This window comes from Neolamprologus multifasciatus, chromosome 11 (genome assembly GCF_963576455.1).
Source record: "Neolamprologus multifasciatus chromosome 11, fNeoMul1.2, whole genome shotgun sequence".
Classification (NCBI taxonomy): domain Eukaryota; kingdom Metazoa; phylum Chordata; class Actinopteri; order Cichliformes; family Cichlidae; genus Neolamprologus; species Neolamprologus multifasciatus.
The window spans coordinates 23,052,936-23,071,936 of record NC_140449.1 but is presented as its reverse complement, the minus strand read 5'-3'; the positions used below and the strand labels follow the sequence as shown (position 1 = coordinate 23,071,936).

General features: G+C 38.6%; 2 protein-coding genes across 9 annotated transcripts in view; both read right to left on the bottom strand.

Annotated features, from left to right (window-relative positions):
* LOC146508489 (uncharacterized) overlaps nucleotides 1–19,001 on the bottom strand; it is a 34,394-nt gene that overhangs the window by 2,710 nt on the left and 12,683 nt on the right. The window contains exons 1-10 of one of the 8 annotated variants that reach the window (XM_085178095.1): nucleotides 6,437–6,472; nucleotides 4,783–4,863; nucleotides 3,905–4,254; nucleotides 2,939–2,979; nucleotides 2,484–2,642; nucleotides 2,263–2,400; nucleotides 578–820; nucleotides 429–494; nucleotides 197–333; nucleotides 7–71 (exon numbers count right to left, since the gene is read on the bottom strand). In XM_085178095.1, the coding sequence (XP_085034221.1) occupies nucleotides 7–71; nucleotides 197–333; nucleotides 429–494; nucleotides 578–820; nucleotides 2,263–2,400; nucleotides 2,484–2,642; nucleotides 2,939–2,966 (836 nt within the window). In that variant the 5' untranslated portion in view covers nucleotides 2,967–2,979; nucleotides 3,905–4,254; nucleotides 4,783–4,863; nucleotides 6,437–6,472. Of the gene's footprint in view, nucleotides 1–6; nucleotides 72–196; nucleotides 334–428; nucleotides 495–577; nucleotides 821–2,262; nucleotides 2,401–2,483; nucleotides 2,643–2,938; nucleotides 2,980–3,904; nucleotides 4,255–4,482; nucleotides 4,632–4,782; nucleotides 4,864–6,436; nucleotides 6,473–11,250; nucleotides 11,350–14,989; nucleotides 16,564–16,675; nucleotides 16,751–16,837; nucleotides 17,081–18,155; nucleotides 18,294–18,376; nucleotides 18,536–18,828; nucleotides 18,870–19,001 lie in introns of those variants that run through there. The other 7 variants (XM_085178094.1, XM_085178093.1, XM_085178091.1 and 4 more) reach the window with 7 other exon arrangements.
* Nucleotides 4,791–11,360, bottom strand: LOC146508491 (uncharacterized). The gene is made up of 8 exons (XM_085178104.1): nucleotides 11,251–11,360; nucleotides 10,302–10,342; nucleotides 9,849–10,007; nucleotides 9,623–9,760; nucleotides 8,653–8,895; nucleotides 8,483–8,569; nucleotides 6,437–8,361; nucleotides 4,791–4,863 (listed from the first exon to the last, which is right to left on the bottom strand). The coding sequence occupies exons 2-7, from the start codon at nucleotides 10,327–10,329 to the stop codon at nucleotides 8,195–8,197; spliced, it is 822 nt and encodes a 273-aa protein (XP_085034230.1). The 5' UTR covers nucleotides 10,330–10,342; nucleotides 11,251–11,360; the 3' UTR covers nucleotides 4,791–4,863; nucleotides 6,437–8,194.

Sequence of the window (19,001 nt, the reverse complement as noted above, 5' to 3'; positions counted from 1 at the left end):
ATTTACTGGTCACACTGGCAGTATTTCTTATGCCTGGGTCGTTGTTGGCCCTTCATCTTCAGAAATCTCTTCTAAAAAAACAAGAGAAGAAAAAGAAATGCATTTTTTGTTTGCTACAGAGAGCCATTCTTCTTTGTTTCATCTTCAGTCATCACAGCACCACATAAAGATGCGATGAATGGATCTCCTCACTTACCTTCCTTCTTTTGACTCTCACGCACAAGACAATGACGCAAACCATCAGGAGAATCGCAACCAGGCAGCCAACACCAATGGCAACCCACACCCACCAGGCGAGCCCCAACAGCCCCGGTGAAGCGTCATCGTTACCGCCTGAAAGCCAAACAGATTATTGAAGCATTAAAAGTGTCAGATACACATTCAGTGAAGGATCTCTGTGAGCAGAAGTCGTGATAAACTGTACGCACATGTGTCGCAGGTTTTCTCACTTTTGCCGTCTGGTTTGGATGGTGGCTTTGTTGTAGTTGGAGGCTCTGAAGAACAAAAACACACATCTTTATGTTTCTTTGACCACATATGCACACAAAGGTCTTCATTCCTAGTGCCTGTGGATTACCTTGTACTGTGATGGTCAGACTCTGACTTAACTTATTGCTGCCACAGGTGACGATACACTCCCAGGCCCCATTATGTGAGCTTGTCACAGGTTTCAGTTGAACTGTTGATGGATTTGTGGGAGAATCTGTATTTGGACTCTGCCACTTCACTTCACAACCTTGGGGCTGACCTTTCACCTCACACTGGAGCGTTGCCTCATCGTTCAGCTTGAGAACAGCAGAGGGCTGAACGGAGATGGAAACTGAGAAGGAGAACAGATGGACAACAGACAGACAACAACAGATACAGTGAGAATCACAAAGAGAAAGGGAGACCATGCTGAACAAAGTGCTTCATCCGAACTTGCTACACACATTACAAAGCTTTATAACTTGAGAGGAAAAGAATGAGAGCATATTACACTAAGTATTAAAGGAAAAGTGGTAACGCTTTCACACATTGGAACATTTTTGGTGATATGAAAATATCATAGATGAACTGTAGAGGGATTGTAATAAGTAGTGACCCAGCTAGTGACAGAAAAGATCCGGCCTGGACTGTTTATTATGTCACAAGCTGATGTTTGTGTCTTTTTCCTTTACTACAAATTAGTGTAGTCAAATTGTATTTTTTTTGTCACTAACTGTCATAATTTGCTTACACAGGCATCACTGTCATATAGAAACACAGCATAAGCTCTATTGTTTAAGCAGCCGTTCACAAAAAAAAAGCAATCTAGCTAAAGTGAATTTTAAGTAAATTATGTTTACAGGGTTAATAAGATATCTATATTGTAATAGTTATGGATGTAATTCTAGAGCCCTGAGTATGTGTGTAGCCGTTCCAATGCTTCCCACTCATCTGACGGACTGGGCCACACTTAAACTGTGGTGGTCCTGCCCACCCCATGGCTCATCTCCTGTTCAGGAAGTTTCAGTGGTGTCCCACGTTGGGATTAGAGACATCAAACAAAGGAAAGCTGCCTGTACAACAGAGTTTTTTAAAGAGGTTTTTCCCCGTACACGTCTGAAAGAGGACAGGGCCTTTCAGTCTGTGGAACAGTTTATCACCAGAACTACGTTTGGCTGACTCTATGGTATCCTTTAAAAAGCATTTAAAACGTATCTTTTTAAACAAGCCTTCTGTTGATCAACGCTTTTTAAATTTTACATTTTTATTTACTATTAAACTTTTATATTGTGTATATTGAAAATTCTGTGACTTAACTTTCTGTTTATTTTAATCTTTGTGTACAGCGCCTTGTGACGGCATGTCTATGAAAAGCGCTTAATTAATAAACTTTACTTACTTATTTAAAGATGTTGAAGGCTGACTGGGAGAGGATTAAGTTGAATTAAAGGAAATGTAGTACTCTGAGCTTAATTTTTCAATAGTATAATCTGGATTTTGGTCTCTGCTGCTTTAAATTGTCTAATGTGAGTGCAAAACATAGTGTGTAAGAAATACATTGTATATCTTTGTTGTATATCCTTTTACCTGTTATAGTAACAAAACCATCAGTCACATTAAACAAATTTCCCCTCATTTCACAGCAGTGTCATTTTTATTAACCTGATTATCAGTGTAACATGAAAGGATCCAGAAAACAAAACCATAATTGTGCTAAAATGTTAAACCCCTCACTGTTCCAATAAATATGAACATTTATTTGTAATTGTATATTTTCCAGGGTCTGCTGTTTACCTGACAACACAGAAAGTGAATGTTCATGACGTGTCCCATCTGCCGAACATGCGAACCATCCAGCATCTGTTTCTCTCACACTGGAGATTTCCAGATTCGTCTGTCTCACGACTGACCTCTGCACAAGTTCAACAGTGCCTAACACAGAAAATAAAAATATGTTCTATTATAATGTAATCATCAAATACTTTACTGTTAAGTGTTCTGAGATAATCAAGTACCTTTGCGAGTGAAGCCTGTCTGATAAACAGTTAAAAGATGGTCATTTCCATGATGCCACTGCAGAGACTTTATGTTGCCGCTGACCCCACAGTTCAATGTGACTTTCCCCCCGACTTTTGCAATGAAATCTTCACCTGCAGCAGAGAGTGCACCCAGCACTGAAAAGAAGACAATCACAGTAAATATATATACGCATCTTGTATTAATGTGTATTTAAAGGAGGATATAAGAAACGTCTCTACATGGAGACAAAACCAGTCCTATTCTCTTTATGTCGTCGTAAACTTGTGCAGTGACATTAAATAACCTGAGATGATTAAAACACCACTTCAACCATATTTATAGAAGATTTTTCAGTTTGATTAAACATGAGGTCACACACCATCTACAACATGTGTGTGCAGTATTTTAAAGGATTATTCACAATATTGTCTTCACAAGTATATTCACTCACCAAACACAAACAACACAATCACCTTCATTCTGAAAGTTGACCTGAGGGTTTAAAATAAAACACAAATGAACATTACTGTTAACACGAAATCATAACAAGAAAACTAATTAAAAGTGAACACTTTCATTTCACACACAGCCACAGAGAGATTCTTCTTCACATGAACACTTTACAGAGAAACCACCAAGCCCTCACTCTGTTTCCGTCCTCTCTCTGTGTCGTATGTCAAAAATGATAAAACTCAGTGTTGGACTTAAAAAGTGAAAAAGAGTGTCACTGAGAAAGTCAAACATTTCTTGTGGCTTCTTAATTTAATCTCACCAACAGCTCATGTGAAGGTGTTTCCTGTAAATCTGCTGTAACTTTATCTGCCCATCAGAAAGGAGAAGTTTTAAGAAGAAAAATATAAATTTGTCTCCACTGAACTGACGTATATATTAACGTATATATTAATTCTCCTAAAAAACAGCTCAACTGAGATCATTATGTGTCCAATTAACTAGCATCAAAATGAATTTTAACACTTATTAAGAATTTGCTGCCTCCACATAAGGTGCTTCAATGACGCCAAAAGTAAAAAGTTAAAGCTCAGTTTTAAACTTAACTCTGTGAGCCTCATTTGAAAAATTAAATCTCAGTGACTGAACCACAGAACTGAAGTCACAGGTTAACGAATCTTTAAGCCTATTAAATTAACATGATCGTACACATCAAAGGCTTAGAAACAAACTTCAGCGCATTTTTCTTCAGTTTTGTTTAAAAGCTTTTAACTACAACTCCGTACAAACAACAATTTCTGAAACACTTAAAACATTTAATCTGTATTTGCTCTTAAACTGGTGCCTCTGCAGTAACTTTGAACTCCATTACGGAGCAAACAGAAAGTTTCCAGGATAGTCGAGTTAACTCCTTTGAATTTATTCTGAAACATAAAACCCAACTTTAAAATGTGAGTTGAGCTCTTACCTTAATTTTGAGCAGATTTTGTGTCTTTTAGTTCAATTATTGAAGGCAAAATTCTCTCTTCATCCTCTCCGTGCTTCACTTCACTGAAAACAAGAGCTCAAGGATGCAAAAAGTGTAGAAGGCGGAAGACATCTGAAGAGAGAGCTGCACTCTGGAAAGTTGTAGGCCACTGCAAACCCCAGATCTTTGTGGGTTTGCTACTGATGTCTGTGCTTTCCTGCAATCTAGGTCTGGCATTTTCTACTCAGTGCAGTTCTTACAAAAAGCTGAAGAAAGTTCTGCACAGTGACTTAAAAAAAGCTGAGCTGAAAACACTCAGTCAGATTATACTCATGGATCCACAATGATTCCTGTAACAGAGAAGTGAAAATAACTTGAAATAAACAGGGAAGTCATAATAGGAAGAATAGAAAGAACACAGAGTTTTAAAAAAGACCAATATTTATTCATCACAGCAGAAGTAACAAAGTATTTGTTTTCAAAATAAAAGAAACGGAAGGTAAATGAGCTGATTTGCTGTTTTTTTTTCTTCTTTTTTGACAGACATTAGTTTTTCATTAAATGACATTTTCTCTCACTGTGGATGTTAAAGTCTTTCTTTGTCTTATTTCCTCACACTAACAGGCAGAGGAGGAGGTGGCGTCAGACTGAAGTGATGACACCAAACTCCAATCGTCCAATAAACGAAGAGAGGACCTGAAGCAGCCGTGGGTCTTGTTGGTTTTCTGAAATAATTTTTAGGAGTTAAACTTGAACAAATGTCTGACAAAATCTCAGGTGGTTCTCAGTTTTACTGAGCAAGGCCCAGGAAACAAACTGAACCTGCTCTCTGAACAGACCTGAGGTTTGTAATCAGAGGATTTAAAGACAAATATCACCTCATTCAGCCTGCAGTAGAGGGAGAGCTATCATAGGTCTCTGTGGTGCACACCTTCACCTGATCGTTGAAGATCACCCATCTGTGAGACACAAAGATAAAACACACAAAGGCCTGTTTAACAGCACCTGCTGCCTCCAAATGTACAGCTCAGGTACAGATGTCATAATAAAAGTTAAAGCAGGACTCATCAGTAGAAACTGGTCCATTTTCTTTTATTCAGACATGACACAAACATTTTTCATCCAGGTATGTTGGTCATAGATGGATATAAATATTTCAAACCTTCACTTCTTTGACAGATTAACATGTCAGACTGTGCACATCAGCAGCTGTGAAATGAGTTTTGTCAGAGCAGATGTGGAGTATGGTGCCCCCTGCTGAAGAAGCTCAAAAGTTACCACATTTTATTTTAATGCAATTCTTTAGCGATATTTGAGCAAGCACATATATAATAAGCAGTTTGGACGTTTGTAAGGAAGTCATCTATTTTTTTTTCTGTAGGAGAAAATGTTTTTGTTTTCTTTTGCAATGATTTCACTAAAGTTGCTTTTAAATTTTGAGTAAAACTATGCAATGTCCCTTCAACCAGGGCTGATTTGTTAATAACAAATATGAACATGGAAAAATGGCTGATCCCCTCTTTTTCTGTCAGGTGCTCCTTTCAGGGTCTTTACAGCAGATCATCTCCATCTCCAAGGAGTTTTTTAACCGAATAAATGTTCACAACCTCATGTCTTTGTAATCACTGTAGTGATATTGTTTCTCCTATGACATCCAAAGACGATTTGTAGATTTTATCAAATTGCTCCAAGTTTCCACATTTGTCTTTTTCACCAGTGAACAATTGCTCGTTATTTTACATAATGTAAAAAAGGATTTTAATGTAAATCCTGTACTTTTAAACTTGCTGTGTTTCCCATAAAAGCAGATATTGTGTCTGATATTTGCAATAACGTTGCTATCACTAGCTTCACTGCAAATATTCAAGGAGTGAGGAACTCACATAAAATGGCACATACAGGGCAGTAGTCAGGCACCTAAAATGCTCAAAATATACAAGTTATTAATGATATTTGTCTCTACACCAGAATAAAAATAAATACAGGATGTAAAGAATGAAAATCCAGTTAAAATTGTAGCACTGCAATAAACACTCGTTCTCCACCACCCCTGGGAGCGTCTCCCATTTTGACCTTGAGACTTCCTGGCCGTATTCGGCACAGATGTTTCTCTATACTATGCCGTCCTCTTGGTTATGGCGTTCCATGTATGCACTTCCTTCTAGCATCTTGCACGCTGCTGTTATGTGCTGGATTGTCTCAGGGACATCTTTACACAGCCTGCACCTGGGGTCTTCCCTGGTGTGATAGACCCCAGCCTCTATGGATCTTGTGCTCAGAGCTTGTTCCTGTGCTGCCATGATTAGTGCCTCTGTCCTGTCTTTCAGTCCAGCTTTGTCCAGCCACTGGTAGGATTTCTGGTTATCAGGCACCTCCACTATCTGCTGGTGGTACATAACGTGCAGGGCCTGTCCTTCCATGATGGTTCTTCGTCTTCCTTGGGGCCATCCTCCTGATGTATTCATGGATGTTCGTTCGCACACATCCTGAGTTCCAAGTAATAAACTAATAAAACACTCGAATTTCACTCACCTGAACTGAAGCACAGACTTCTGGGTTGGTTATCAGTTATGAGAATATTAGTCACACAATCCATTAATTCTTCCCCAAAAGGCACCAGCTGGTCATATCGATTGACAGGTGAGCCTTATTTATGTGATTTTCATCTAATAATTAGCCCTACTCTGCATGAGAAAACCTTCTGATTGGCTGCCGCTGACAAATACAAGAGAAGAAAGGCAAGAGGGTGGGGCTTATAAGCTCAAAGATAAAGATATATAGCTGAGAAATTAACAACACCATTAACATTATCCACTCTTTTTGACATCATATAGAAAAAAAGTAGAAAAAAAATATCAGAAACAAAAATTGAAAGAGCACACAGCCTGACAGAAAAACATTTATTTATCACAGCAGAAGTAACAAAGCGTTTCTTTTTGAAATAAAAAACAAGACAAAACAAGAATCTTCAAATTACATCTCACCAAACCAAAGAAAAACAAGTTGTTTTGGTGCTTTTTTGTTGAAACACACTTTTGTTGTTATTCTGTTTTTTTGTTTGTTTGGATATTTTGCTATTTCCTCAGACTAGCAGCTCCAGGAGGAGGCTGAATGCTGAAGTGGTGACACCAAGCTGTAATCGTCCAATAAAGGAAGAGGAAGCAGTGATAAATTATGGCAGTGGAAATCAACAGTCAGGATGTGAGGAGGCTCAAAAATGTTGCTCTTGTTTGGGACTTCTTAATATACTCAAAATATTCACTCAAGCATCCAAATCATTAAATTCAGATGTTTTGGTCACTTCGTTTCTAAATTTCCACATTACTAAAAATTCCACGGTCAGCTGTTAGTGGCATTATAGCAAAGTGGAATAACAGAACCTCAGCCATGAAGATGTAGGACACATAAAATCACAGAGCAGAGTCAATCACTACAGACCTCCAACCTTCATGTGGCCTTCAGATCAGCATAAAGCACGCTACGACTGGACTCAAGAGCAGTGGAGACATGTTCTCTGGAGTGACGAATCAAGATTCTCCATCTGGACAATGCAATGGATGGTTGCCAGGGGAACGCTACTTGTCTGATTGCGTTGTGCTAAGTGTAAAGGTTGGTGGGGGTGGGGGTGGGGGGATTATTGTGCGAGGTTTTTGTTCAGGGGTTGGGCTCAGTTGGTTAGTTCTAATAAAAGGAACTCTTAATGCTTCAGCATATCAAGACAATTTGGATAATTTCATTCTTCCAACTTTGTGGGAACAGTTTGGGGATGGTCTCTTCCTGTTCCTGTTGGAACAACGTGACTGGCCTGAACAGAGTCGCGACCTCAACCTGACAGAACACCTTTGGGATGAATTAGAGCAGAGACTGTGAGCCAGGCCTTCTAGTCCAGAATCAGTGTCTGACCTTACAAATGTGCTTCTGGAAGAATGGTCAAAAAATTCCTATAAACACTCCTAAATCTTTGGAGCCTTCCCATAAGAGTTTTAGCTGCCACGGTTGGACCTACATCATATTAAACCTCAAGGATTGAGAATGAGATGCCACTCAAGTTCATATGTGTATGAAGTTAGACGAGTGAACGCTTTTGGCAATAAAGTGTCATTTGCAAGTAAAGTGTGAACAGATGTTTCACAGATTTCAGGTAGTTCTCAGTTTTACTCAGCGAGGTCCAGGAAACAAACCGAACATTTCATCTGTACATCTGCACCAATTTACTGAAGAGTGTAATACTCAATCTGAGACAGTCATTTAGACTTAAGCCATTTTTTGTTTCATCGTCAACAATCAACTCTACACATAAATATTTGATGAACGCCTTTCCTCACATACCCTCCTTCTTCTCATACACTTACACAAGACAATGACACAAACTATCAGGAAGATCCCAAACTGACAGCAGACTCCGATTGCAATCCACATCCAACAGGAGAGTCCCAGTGGGCAATCGTTGGCAGTACCTGAATGCAACACAGATCATTGGACAAAGTGAGAATGACAAGAATGAGTTACACATTCAGCAAAGGATCACTTTGATCAAATTTGCAGACATTTTGCAAAAGCCGGACGCACGTGTTGTACATGTTGTCTTCTGAACACTCGTTACAAATAATGTGATGTTCTTACGGGTGGTTGGTGGAGTTGTTGTAGTTGTTGTAGTTGGAGGCTCTGAAGAACAAAAACACACATCTTTATGTTTCTTTGACCACATATGCACACAAAGGTCTTCATTCCTAGTGCCTGTGTATTACCTTCGACTGTGATGGTCAGACTCTGACTAAACTTATTGCTGCCACAGGTGACGATACACTCCCAGGCCCCATTATGTGAGCTTGTTACAGGTTTCAGTTGAACTGTTGATGGATTTGTGGGAGAATCTGTATTTGGACTCTGCCACTTCACTTCACAACCTTGGGGCTGACCTTTCACCTCGCACTGGAGCGTTGCCTCATTGTTTAGCTCGAGAACATCAGAGGGCTGAACGGAGACCAAAACTGAGACGGACAACAGACAGACAATAACAGATACATGAGAATCACAAAGAGAAAGGGAGACCATGCTGAACCAAGTGCTTCATCCGAACTTTGTAAATTATGTTTACAGGGTTAATAAGATAACTATATTTTAATAGTTATGGATGTAATTATAGAGCCCTGAGTATGTGTGTAGCCGTTCCAATGCTTCCCACTCATCTGACGGACTGGGCCACACTTAAACTGTGGTGGTCCTGCCCACCCCGTGGCTCATCTCCTGTTCAGGAAGTTTCAGTGGTGTCCCATGTTGGGATTAGAGACATCAAACAAGGAAAGCTGCCTGTACAACAGAGTTTGTTAAAGATGCTGAAGGCTGACTGGGAGAGGATTAAGTTGAATTAAAGGAAATGTAGTACTCTGAGCTTGATTTTTCAATAGTATAATCTGGATTTTGGTCTCTGCTGCTTTGAATTGTCTAATGTGAGTGCAAAACATAGTGTGTAAGAAATACATTGTATATTTTTGTTGTATATCCTTTTACCTGTTATAGTAACAAAACCATCAGTCACATTAAACAAATTTCCCCTCATTTCACAGCAGTGTCATTTTTATTAACCTGATTATCAGTGTAACATGAAAGGATCCAGCAAACAAAACCATAATTGTGCTAAAATGTTAAACCCCTCACTGTTCCAATAAATATGAACATTTATTTGTAATTGTATATTTTCAAGGGTCTGGTGTTTACCTGACAACACAGAAAGTGAATGTTCATGATGTGTCCCATCTGCCAAACATGTGAACCATCCAGCATCTGTTTCTGTCACACTGGAGATTTCCAGATTCGTCTGTCTCACGACTGACCTCCGTGCAAGTTCAGCAGTGCCTAACACAGAAAATAAAAATATGTTCTAATATAATGTAATCATCACATACTGATGTTTACTGTTAAGTATTTCAAGATAATGAAGTACCTTTGCGATAGAGGCCTCTCTGATAAACAGTAAAAAGATGGTCATTTCCATGAAGCCACTGCAGAGAGTTTCTGTAGCTGCTGACCCCACAGTTCAATGTGACTTTCTGCCCAACTTTTGCAATGAAATCTTCACCTGCAGCAGAGAGTGCACCCAGCACTGAAAAGAAGACAATCACAGTAAATATATACGCATCTTGTATTAATGTGTATTTAAAGGAGGATATAAGAAACGTCTCTACATGGAGACAAAACCAGTCCTATTCTCTTTATGTCGTCGTAAACTTGTGCAGTGACATTAAAGAACCTGAGATGATTAAAACACCACTTCAACCATATTTATAGAAGATTTTTCAATTAGATTAAACATGAGGTCACACACCATCTACAACATGTGTGTGCAGTATTTTAAAGGATTATTCACAATATTGTCTTCACAAGTATGTTCACTCACCAAACACAAACAACATAATCACCTTCATTCTGAAAGTTGACCTGAGGGTTTCAAATAAAACACAAATAAAAATTACTGTTAACACGAAATCATAACAAGAAAACTAATTAAACGTGAACACTTTCATTTCACACACAGCCACAGAGAGATTCTTCTTCGCATGAACACTTTACAGAGAAACCACCAAGCCCTCGCTCTGTTTCTGTCCTCTCTCTGTGTCGTATGTCAAAAATGATAAAATCAAGCGTTACACTTAAAAAGTGAAAAAGAGTGTCACTGAGAAAGTCAAACATTTCTTGTGGCTTTTTAATTTAATCTCACCAACAGCTCATGTGAAGGTGTTTCCTGTAAATCTGCTGTAACTTTATCTGACTGCTCATCAGAAATGAGAAGTTTTTAAGAGGAAAAATAGAAATTTGTTTCCACTGAAGTGACGTATATATTAATTCTCCTAAAAAAACAGCTTAACTGAGATCATTATACTTCCAATTAAATTGCATCAAAATGAATATTAAACAAGAATTTGCTGCCTCTACATAAGGTGCTTTGATTTTGATGACGCCAAAAAGAAAAACGTTAAAGCTCAGTTTCAAACTTATCATTTAAAAAACTTCAGTCTCAGTGACTGAACCACAGAACTAAACTCACAGCTTAAAGCATCTTTAAGCCTATTAAATTAATGTGATCGTACACATCAAAGCTTTGAAACAAGATTCAACTGATTTTTCTTCGGTTTTGTTTAAAAGCTTTTAACTTTGACTCCGTACAAACAACAATTTCTGAAATACTTAAAACATTTAATCTGTATTTGCTCTTAAACTGGTGCCTCTGCTGTAACTTTGAACTCCATTACGGAGCAAACAGAAAGTTTCCGGGATAGTCGAGTTAAATTATATGAATTTATTTTGAAGTATAAAAGCCAATTTTAAAATGTAGGTTTAGATCTTACCTTAATTTTGAGCAGATTTTGTGTCTTTTAGTTCAGTTATTGAAGGCAAAATTCTCTCTTCATCCTCTCCGTGCTTCACTTCACTGAAAACAAGAGCTCAAGGATGCAAAAGTGTAGAAGGCGGAAGACATCTGAAGAGAGAGCTGCACTCTGGAAAGTTGTAGGCCACTGCAAACCCCAGATCTTTGTGGGTTTGCTACTGATGTCTGTGCTTTCCTGCAATCTAGGCCTGGCATTTTCTACTCAGTGCAGTTCTTACAAAAAGCTGAAGAAAGTTCTGCACAGTGACTTAAAAAAAGCTGAGCTGAAAACACTCAGTCAGATTATACTCATGGATCCACAATGATTCCTGTAACAGAGAAGTGAAAATAACTTGAAATAAACAGGGAAGTCATAATAGGAAGAATAGAAAGAACACAGAGTTTTAAAAACAACCAATATTTATTCATCACAGCAGAAGTAACCAAGTATTTGTTTTCAAAATAAAAGAAACTGAAGGTAAATGAGCTGATTCGGTGTGTTTTTTTCTTTTTTGACAGACATTAGTTTTAATTCTTTTCATTAAATGACATTTTCTCTTATTGTGGATGTTAAAGTCTTTCTTTGTCTTATTTCCTCACACTAACAGGCAGAGGAGGAGGTGGCGTCAGACTGAAGTGATGACACCAAACTCCAATCGTCCAATAAAAGCAGAGAGGACCCGAAGCAGCCGTGGGTCTTGTTGGTTTTCAGACATAATTTGTGAGTTAAACTTGAACAAATGTCTGACAGATCTCAGGTGGTTCTCAGTTTTACTGAGCAAGGCCCAGGAAACAAACTGAACCTGCTCTCTGAACAGACCTGAGGTTTGTAATCAGAGGATTTAAAGACAAACATCACCTCATTCAGCCTGCAGTAGAGGGAGAGCTATCATAGGTCTCTGTGGTGCACACCTTCACCTGATTGTTGAAGATCACCCATCTGTGAGACACAAAGATAAAACACACAAAGGCCTGTTTAACAGCACCTGCTGCCTCCAAATGTACAGCTCAGGTACAGATGTCATAATAAAAGTTAAAGCAGGACTCATTAGTAGAAACTGGTCCATTTTCTTTTATTCAGACATGACACAAACATTTTTCCTCCAGGTATGTTGGTGATAGATGGATATAAATCCTTCAAACCTTCACTTCTTTGACAGATTAACATGTCAGACTGTGCACATCAGCAGCCATGAAATGAGTTTTGTCAGAGCAGATGTGGAGTATGGTGCCCCCTGCTGAAGAAGCTCAAAAGTTACCACATTTTATTTTAATGCAATTCTTTAGCGATATTTGCCCTGAACTAATAAATAACTTAATCACTGGGCAGAGAGCAGCAAGCACATATATAATAAGCAGTTTGGACGTTTGTAAGGAAGTCATCTATTTTCTGCTGGAAGAAATGTTTTTATTTTTGCTATTATTTCACTAGTTGCTTCCAAAAATTTGTTTAAAACTTGAAATGTCACTTAAACCAGGGCTGATTTGTCAATAACAAATATGAACATGGAAAAATAGCCGATCCCTTCTTTTTCTTTCAGCTGCTCCCTTCAGAGGTCTTTACAGCAGATCATCTCCACCCTCCAAGGATGTTTTTAACAGAAGAAATGTTTAAGACTTCATGCCTTTGTAATCACTATACTGATTTGGTCTCTCCTTTGACTTCTTTGAGCACAGATTTGATCACATGGCTCCACCCAGTTTCCACATTCCTCTTTTTGAACAGGGAACAGGTGCTTGTTATTTTTGTCATTATGTAAGAACCGATTTAAATATAAATCCCGCACTTTCAAACGTGGCCTGTTTCCCATAAAAGCAGACATTGTGTCTGATATTTGCGATAACGTTGCTGTCACTAGCTCCATTGCAGAGATTCAAGGACTTAAGAACTCACATAAAATGGCACATAGAGGGCAGTAGTGAGCCACCTAAAATAATCCAAATGTACAAGTTATTAAAGCTGGCATGACACTTGTCTCCACATCAGAATACATTTTTTACATTAGACTCCAGGAAATAAAAAAATATGATTTTGACTAAATGCTGCTATTTTAAACTTGATTTGTTACTGCATCAATTCAGATTCTGTCTTAATACAAATGTAGTTTCATCTTTAAATGGTTTAAGACATTTAAATGTTAGAGTTATAACCTTCAAGTAGGGTCCAGCTCTTCTACCGGTAGGCCTGAGTGATTGTTTGCCAAAAAGTAATTGCTTGTATTATATCTGCTTTAAATAACTTGTTGGCCTATAATATGTGAAACATATGTCAACTGTGTCCCTGATTAATTATATCAAGTCATCTTGAGCCACAAACAACATTCCTATCACAAGGTAGAAGCTGCAATCATATTTTTGCAGTGGCTTATATATAAGGTAAAAAATCTTGTTGACATTAAAAATGTCTTTTAAAAAAAGTAATCTGGCCAAGTGGACAGCAGGAATTGCAACAAATATAATAATAGTTCTGTAAACATGTTTTAAGTTGCCAAAAAGGACATAGAAACAATAACATGGAGCCATAAAGATACTTGAAAAACAGGTAATTATTCAATTTTACATATAATGTTTTAAATCCTGTTCACTAAATTTTGGGGCGACCGTGGTTCAGAGGGTTGGGAAGCTCATCTTGTAACCGGAAGGTTGCCCATTCGATCCCAAGCTCTGTCTGTCTTGGTCGTTGTGTCCTTGGGCAAGACACTTCATCTACTGCCTACTGGTGATGGCCAGAGGGGCCGATGGTGCGATATGGCTGCCTTGCTTCTGTCAGTCTGCCCCAGGACAGCTGTGGCTACAACTGTAGCTTGCCTCCACCAGTGTGTGAACGTGACAGTGAATGGAAAGTGGAAATGTAATGAGGGTCTCGAAAAGCGCTATATAAATGCAATCTATTATTATTATAAATTGTATTTACCAATATAAGTAAAGACATTACACATAAGAAACACGTGAAAACAAATCAGTTTTGGACAGAGGATCACTTTTTGGCACAACACTGAACACCCAGGGGGCGACAGCCTTAGCGGTCTCCTCTCGATGTGGAGGAGCAGCGGCTCTACTCTGAACCATAATCACTGAACTCCTCATCCTAACGCTAAGGGAGAGCCCATCCACCTTTTGGAGAAAGCTAAGGGCTTGATTCACAGATTTTTGGCATTTCGCAACAATGCGCCATCTAGTGGCAGAGTGTTGCCAACATTTAGGACAAAGTAAGTTACTGACATTGGGTATCATTTTTTAATTTTAACAATTAGATTAAATGACAAGTAAATCTGGGACTGACTAGTGACAATGACGATGATTAGTCCCACACATCCCGAGTTCCAAGTAATAAACAAATAAAAGACTTGATTTCACTCACCTGAGATGAAGCACAGACCTCAGGGCTGGTTAGTAGTTATCAAAATATTAGTCACACAATCCATTAAAACTTCCCCAAAAGGCACCAGCTGACCACTTAGATTGACAAGTGAGGCTTATTTATCTTTCATCTATTTTTTCATCTAATATTCAGCACTACCCTCTGTGAGAAAACCCTTATCTGATTGGTTGCCCCTCACAAATACAAGATAAGAAAGGCAGGAGGGTGGGGCTTATGTCCTCAAAGCTAAAGCTATATACCTGAAAAATTTACAACATTAACATTATCCACGTCCTTTGACATCATATAGAACAAGAAGTAGAAAAAAAATATCAGAAATAAAAATTTAAAAAGCACATAACTTGGCAGAAAAACATTTATTTATCACAGCAGAAGTAACAAAGCTTTTCTTTATGAAATAAAAAAAACAAGACAAAACAAGAATCAAATTATCACAATGTCAAGCTGTAATTGTCCAATAAAAGAAGAGGAAGCAGTGATAAATCATGGCAGCAGAAATCAACAGTCAGGGTTAAGAAAGAGTGAAGAGACTTGGGGAAGTTGCTCTAATGTTTGGGACTTGTCATTATACTAAAAATATTCACTCAAGCATCCAAATCAGTAAATCAGGTGTTCTGGTCACTTCCATTTCTGAAATTTCCTCACTAAATATTCCACGGTCAGCTCTTAGTGGTATGATACCAAAGTGGTATAACAGCAGCACACCCATGAAGATGTAGGACACATAAGATCACAGAGCAGAGTCAATCACTACAGACCTCCAACCTTCATGTGGCCTTCAGATCAGCATAAAGCACACTACGACTGGACTCTAGAGCAGTGGAGACATGCTCTCTGGAGGGACGAATCAAGATTCTCCATCTGGACAATGCAATGGACGGTTGCCAGGGGAACGCTACTTGTCTGATTGTGTTGTGCTAAGTGTAAAGGTTGGTGGAAGGGGGATTATTGTGAGGGATTGTTTTCCATTAGTTGGGCTCAGCTGGTTAGTTCCAGTAAAATGAAGTCTTATTGCTTCAGCATATCAAGACATTTTGGACAATTTCATTCTTCTTTGGGGATGGCCCCTTCCCGTGCCTGTTGGAACAGCGGGACTGGCCTGCACAGAGTCCCGACCTCCGCCCGACAGAACAACTTTGGGATGAATTAGAGCAGAGACTGTGAGCCAGGCCTTCTAGTCCAACATCAGTGTCTGACCTCACAAATGTGCTTCTAGACAGCAGGTGTACAGAAGCACCAAAAACACCTATAAACACTCCTAAACCTTTGGAAAGTCTTCCTGTAAGAGTTTAAGCTGCCACAGTTGGTCCTACATCATATTAATCCCTATGGATTGAGAATGGGATGTCACTCAAGTTCATATGTGTCTAAAGGTAGACGAGTGAATACTTTTGGCAATAAAGTGTAATCTGTGTGTAAAGCCGGAACGGATGTCTGAGAGATCTTAGTTGGTTCTTAGTTTCACCCAGGAAGGCCCAGAAAACAAACCGACACCTCATCTGTACATCTGCACCAATTTACTGAAGAGTGTAATGCGCAATCTGAGACACTCTTTTAGAATTTTGCGAGTTGAGAAGCGTGCCAGGACTTTTGTAAGAACTTGGTGGAGTGAAATCATGACTCTGATCAGTTACACAATCAATGAAGAACTTTAAGTAGAAGTTCACCATAATCTGTAAACACAGTGGTGCAGGAGGTCTTTAACCCATTTTCTTTTGGTTTCTTTTAACATAAGCTATCAACTCTACACATAAATATTTGATGAACGGCTTTCCTCACACACCCTCCTTCTTCTCATACACTTACACAAGACAATGACACAAACTATGAGGAGCATCCCAAACTGGCAGCACACCCCAATCGCAAACCACATCCAACAGGAGAGTCCCAGTGGGCAATCGTTGGCAGTACCTAAATGCAACACAGATCATTGGAGAAAGTGAGAATGAAAAGAAGGAGTTACACATTCAACAAAGGATCGCTTTGATCAAATTTGCAGACATTTTGCAAAAGCTGGACGCACATGTTGTACCCTGAACACTCGTTACAAACAATGTGACGTTCTTCAGGGTGGATGGTGGGGTTGTAGTTGGAGGCTCTGAAGAACAAAAACACACACCTGTGTTATGTTTCTATTGACTACATATGTAGACAAGGGTCTTCATTCCTAGTAACTGTGTATTACCTTGTACTGTGATTGCCAGATGCTCACTAAATGTATTCCTGCCACAGGTGACGATACACAGCCAGGGCCCGTTATGTGAGGTTTTTACAGGTTTGAGTTGAACTGTTGATGTATTTGTGAGTGAATATGTATTTGGACTTCTCCACTTCACTTCACAACCATGGTGCTGACCTTTCACCTCACACCTGAGCGTTGCCTCATTGTTTAGCTGGAGAACATCAGAGGGTTTGACAGAGACCAAAACTGAGAGGGGAAACAGGCAGATAACCACAGATACAGTGAGAATCACAAAGAGAAAGGGAGACCAACAAGGTGCTTCATCCAAACTCATTACACATGACAAAGCTTTATAACATGAAAGAAAATACAATGAGAGCATATTACACTGAGTATTAAAGAAAAAGTGGTAACTCTTTCACACATGGAACATTTTTGGTGATATGAAAATAACATAAATAAACATTTAACTGTAGAGGGATTGTAATAAGTAGTGACCCAGCTGGTGAGAGGAAAGAGCAGGCCTGGACTGTTTGGTTTGTTTTGGTTTTTTTGGTCACTGTCATAATTTGCTTACACGGCATGACTGTCATATAGAAACACAAAGTAAGCTTTTTATTCAAGTATCTGACAAAAAGAAATAAAAACTAAGGAATACAGCTAAAGTAATTTTTTTAAAAGAAAATTATGTTTATATATCTAATAGTATAAAAAAATATAGAATTATTAATTAATAGTTATGTCTTATGTAATATTTAATAGCTATGGATGTAATTCTAGAGCCCAGCATATGTCCGTGGCCCCTCCGATGCTTCCCCTTCTCCTGATGGACTCCAGCAATGGCAGGGTGGCCACACTTAAGACTGTGGTGGTCCTGCCCACCCCGTGGCTCCGCTCCTGTTCAGGAAGTTTCTGACATTGCCACAGTTTGGAATCAGAGAGGACAAAGTTTTGGCAGGAAGGCTGCCTATAAGACAGAACTTGTTAAAGATGTTGAAGGTTGACTGGGAGAGGACTAAGTTGGATTTTGGGAAATGTAGTCTCCAAATTTCAAAACATATACAAGACATGTTGTGCAAGAAATTCATTTTGTATATTTGCTGTATATCCTTTACCTGTTATAGTAAAAGAACCATCAGCCACATAAAATAATTTCCCCTCATTTTTCAGCAGTGATGTTTTTATTAATCTGATTATCAATGTAATGTGCAGGGAACATTAAAACAAAACCATAACTGTCCTAATATGTTAAACGCTGCACTGTTTGGTTATATTTGAACAGTTATTTGTAAATGTATATTTTTCAGGGTCTGCTGTTTACCTGAGAACACAACAAGTGAATGGTTATGATGTGTCCAATCTGCTGAACACGTGAACCGTCCAGCATCTGTTTCTCTCACACTGGAGATTTCCAGATTTGTCTGTCTCACGACTGACCTCTGCACAAGTTCAGCAGCGCCTAACACAGAAAATAAAAATATGTTCTAATATAATGTAATCATCAAATACTTTACTGTTAAGTGTTCTGAGATAATCAAGTACCTTTGCGAGTGAAGCCTGTCTGATAAACAGTTAAAAGACGGTCATTTCCATGATGCCACTGCAGAGAACGTCTGTAGCTGCTGACCCCACAGTTCAATGTGACCTTCCCCCCGACTTTTGCAAAGAAATCTTCACCTGCAGCAGAGAGTGCACCCAGCACTGAAAAGAAGATGATCACAGCAAATAAATACTTGTCTTTTAGTAATGCTTATTTAAAAGAGGATATAAGAAACGTCTCTACATGGAGCCAAACAAGTCATATTTTCTTCATTTTGTCGTAAACTTGTAGAGTGACATTAAACCACCTGGGATCAGTAAAACACCATTACAACCATATTGCTACATGACTTTTCAAGAAGATTAAACATGAGATCACACACCATCTACAACATGTGTGTGCAGTATTTTAAAGGATTATTCACAATATTGTCTTCAGAAGTATATTCACTCACCAAACACAAACAACACAATCACCTTCATTCTGAAAGTTCACCTGAGGGTTTAAAATAAAACACAAATGAACATTTCTGTTAAAACTAAATCATAATAAGAAAACTAATTAAAAGTGAACACTTTCATTTTATACACAGCCACAGAGAGATGAACACTTTACAGAGAAACCACC

Coding starts and splice junctions, on each gene's coding strand:
- LOC146508491 (XM_085178104.1), bottom strand. CDS start 10,329: ATGAAGGTGATTATGTTGTTTGTGTTTG. Junction 10,008..10,301: donor GATTATGTTGTTTGTGTTTG/GTGAGTGAACAT, acceptor TCTTCTTTTCAG/TGCTGGGTGCACTCTCTGCT. Junction 8,362..8,482: donor GAGTGTTCAGAAGACAACAT/GTACAACACGTG, acceptor TGTTGCATTCAG/GTACTGCCAACGATTGCCCA.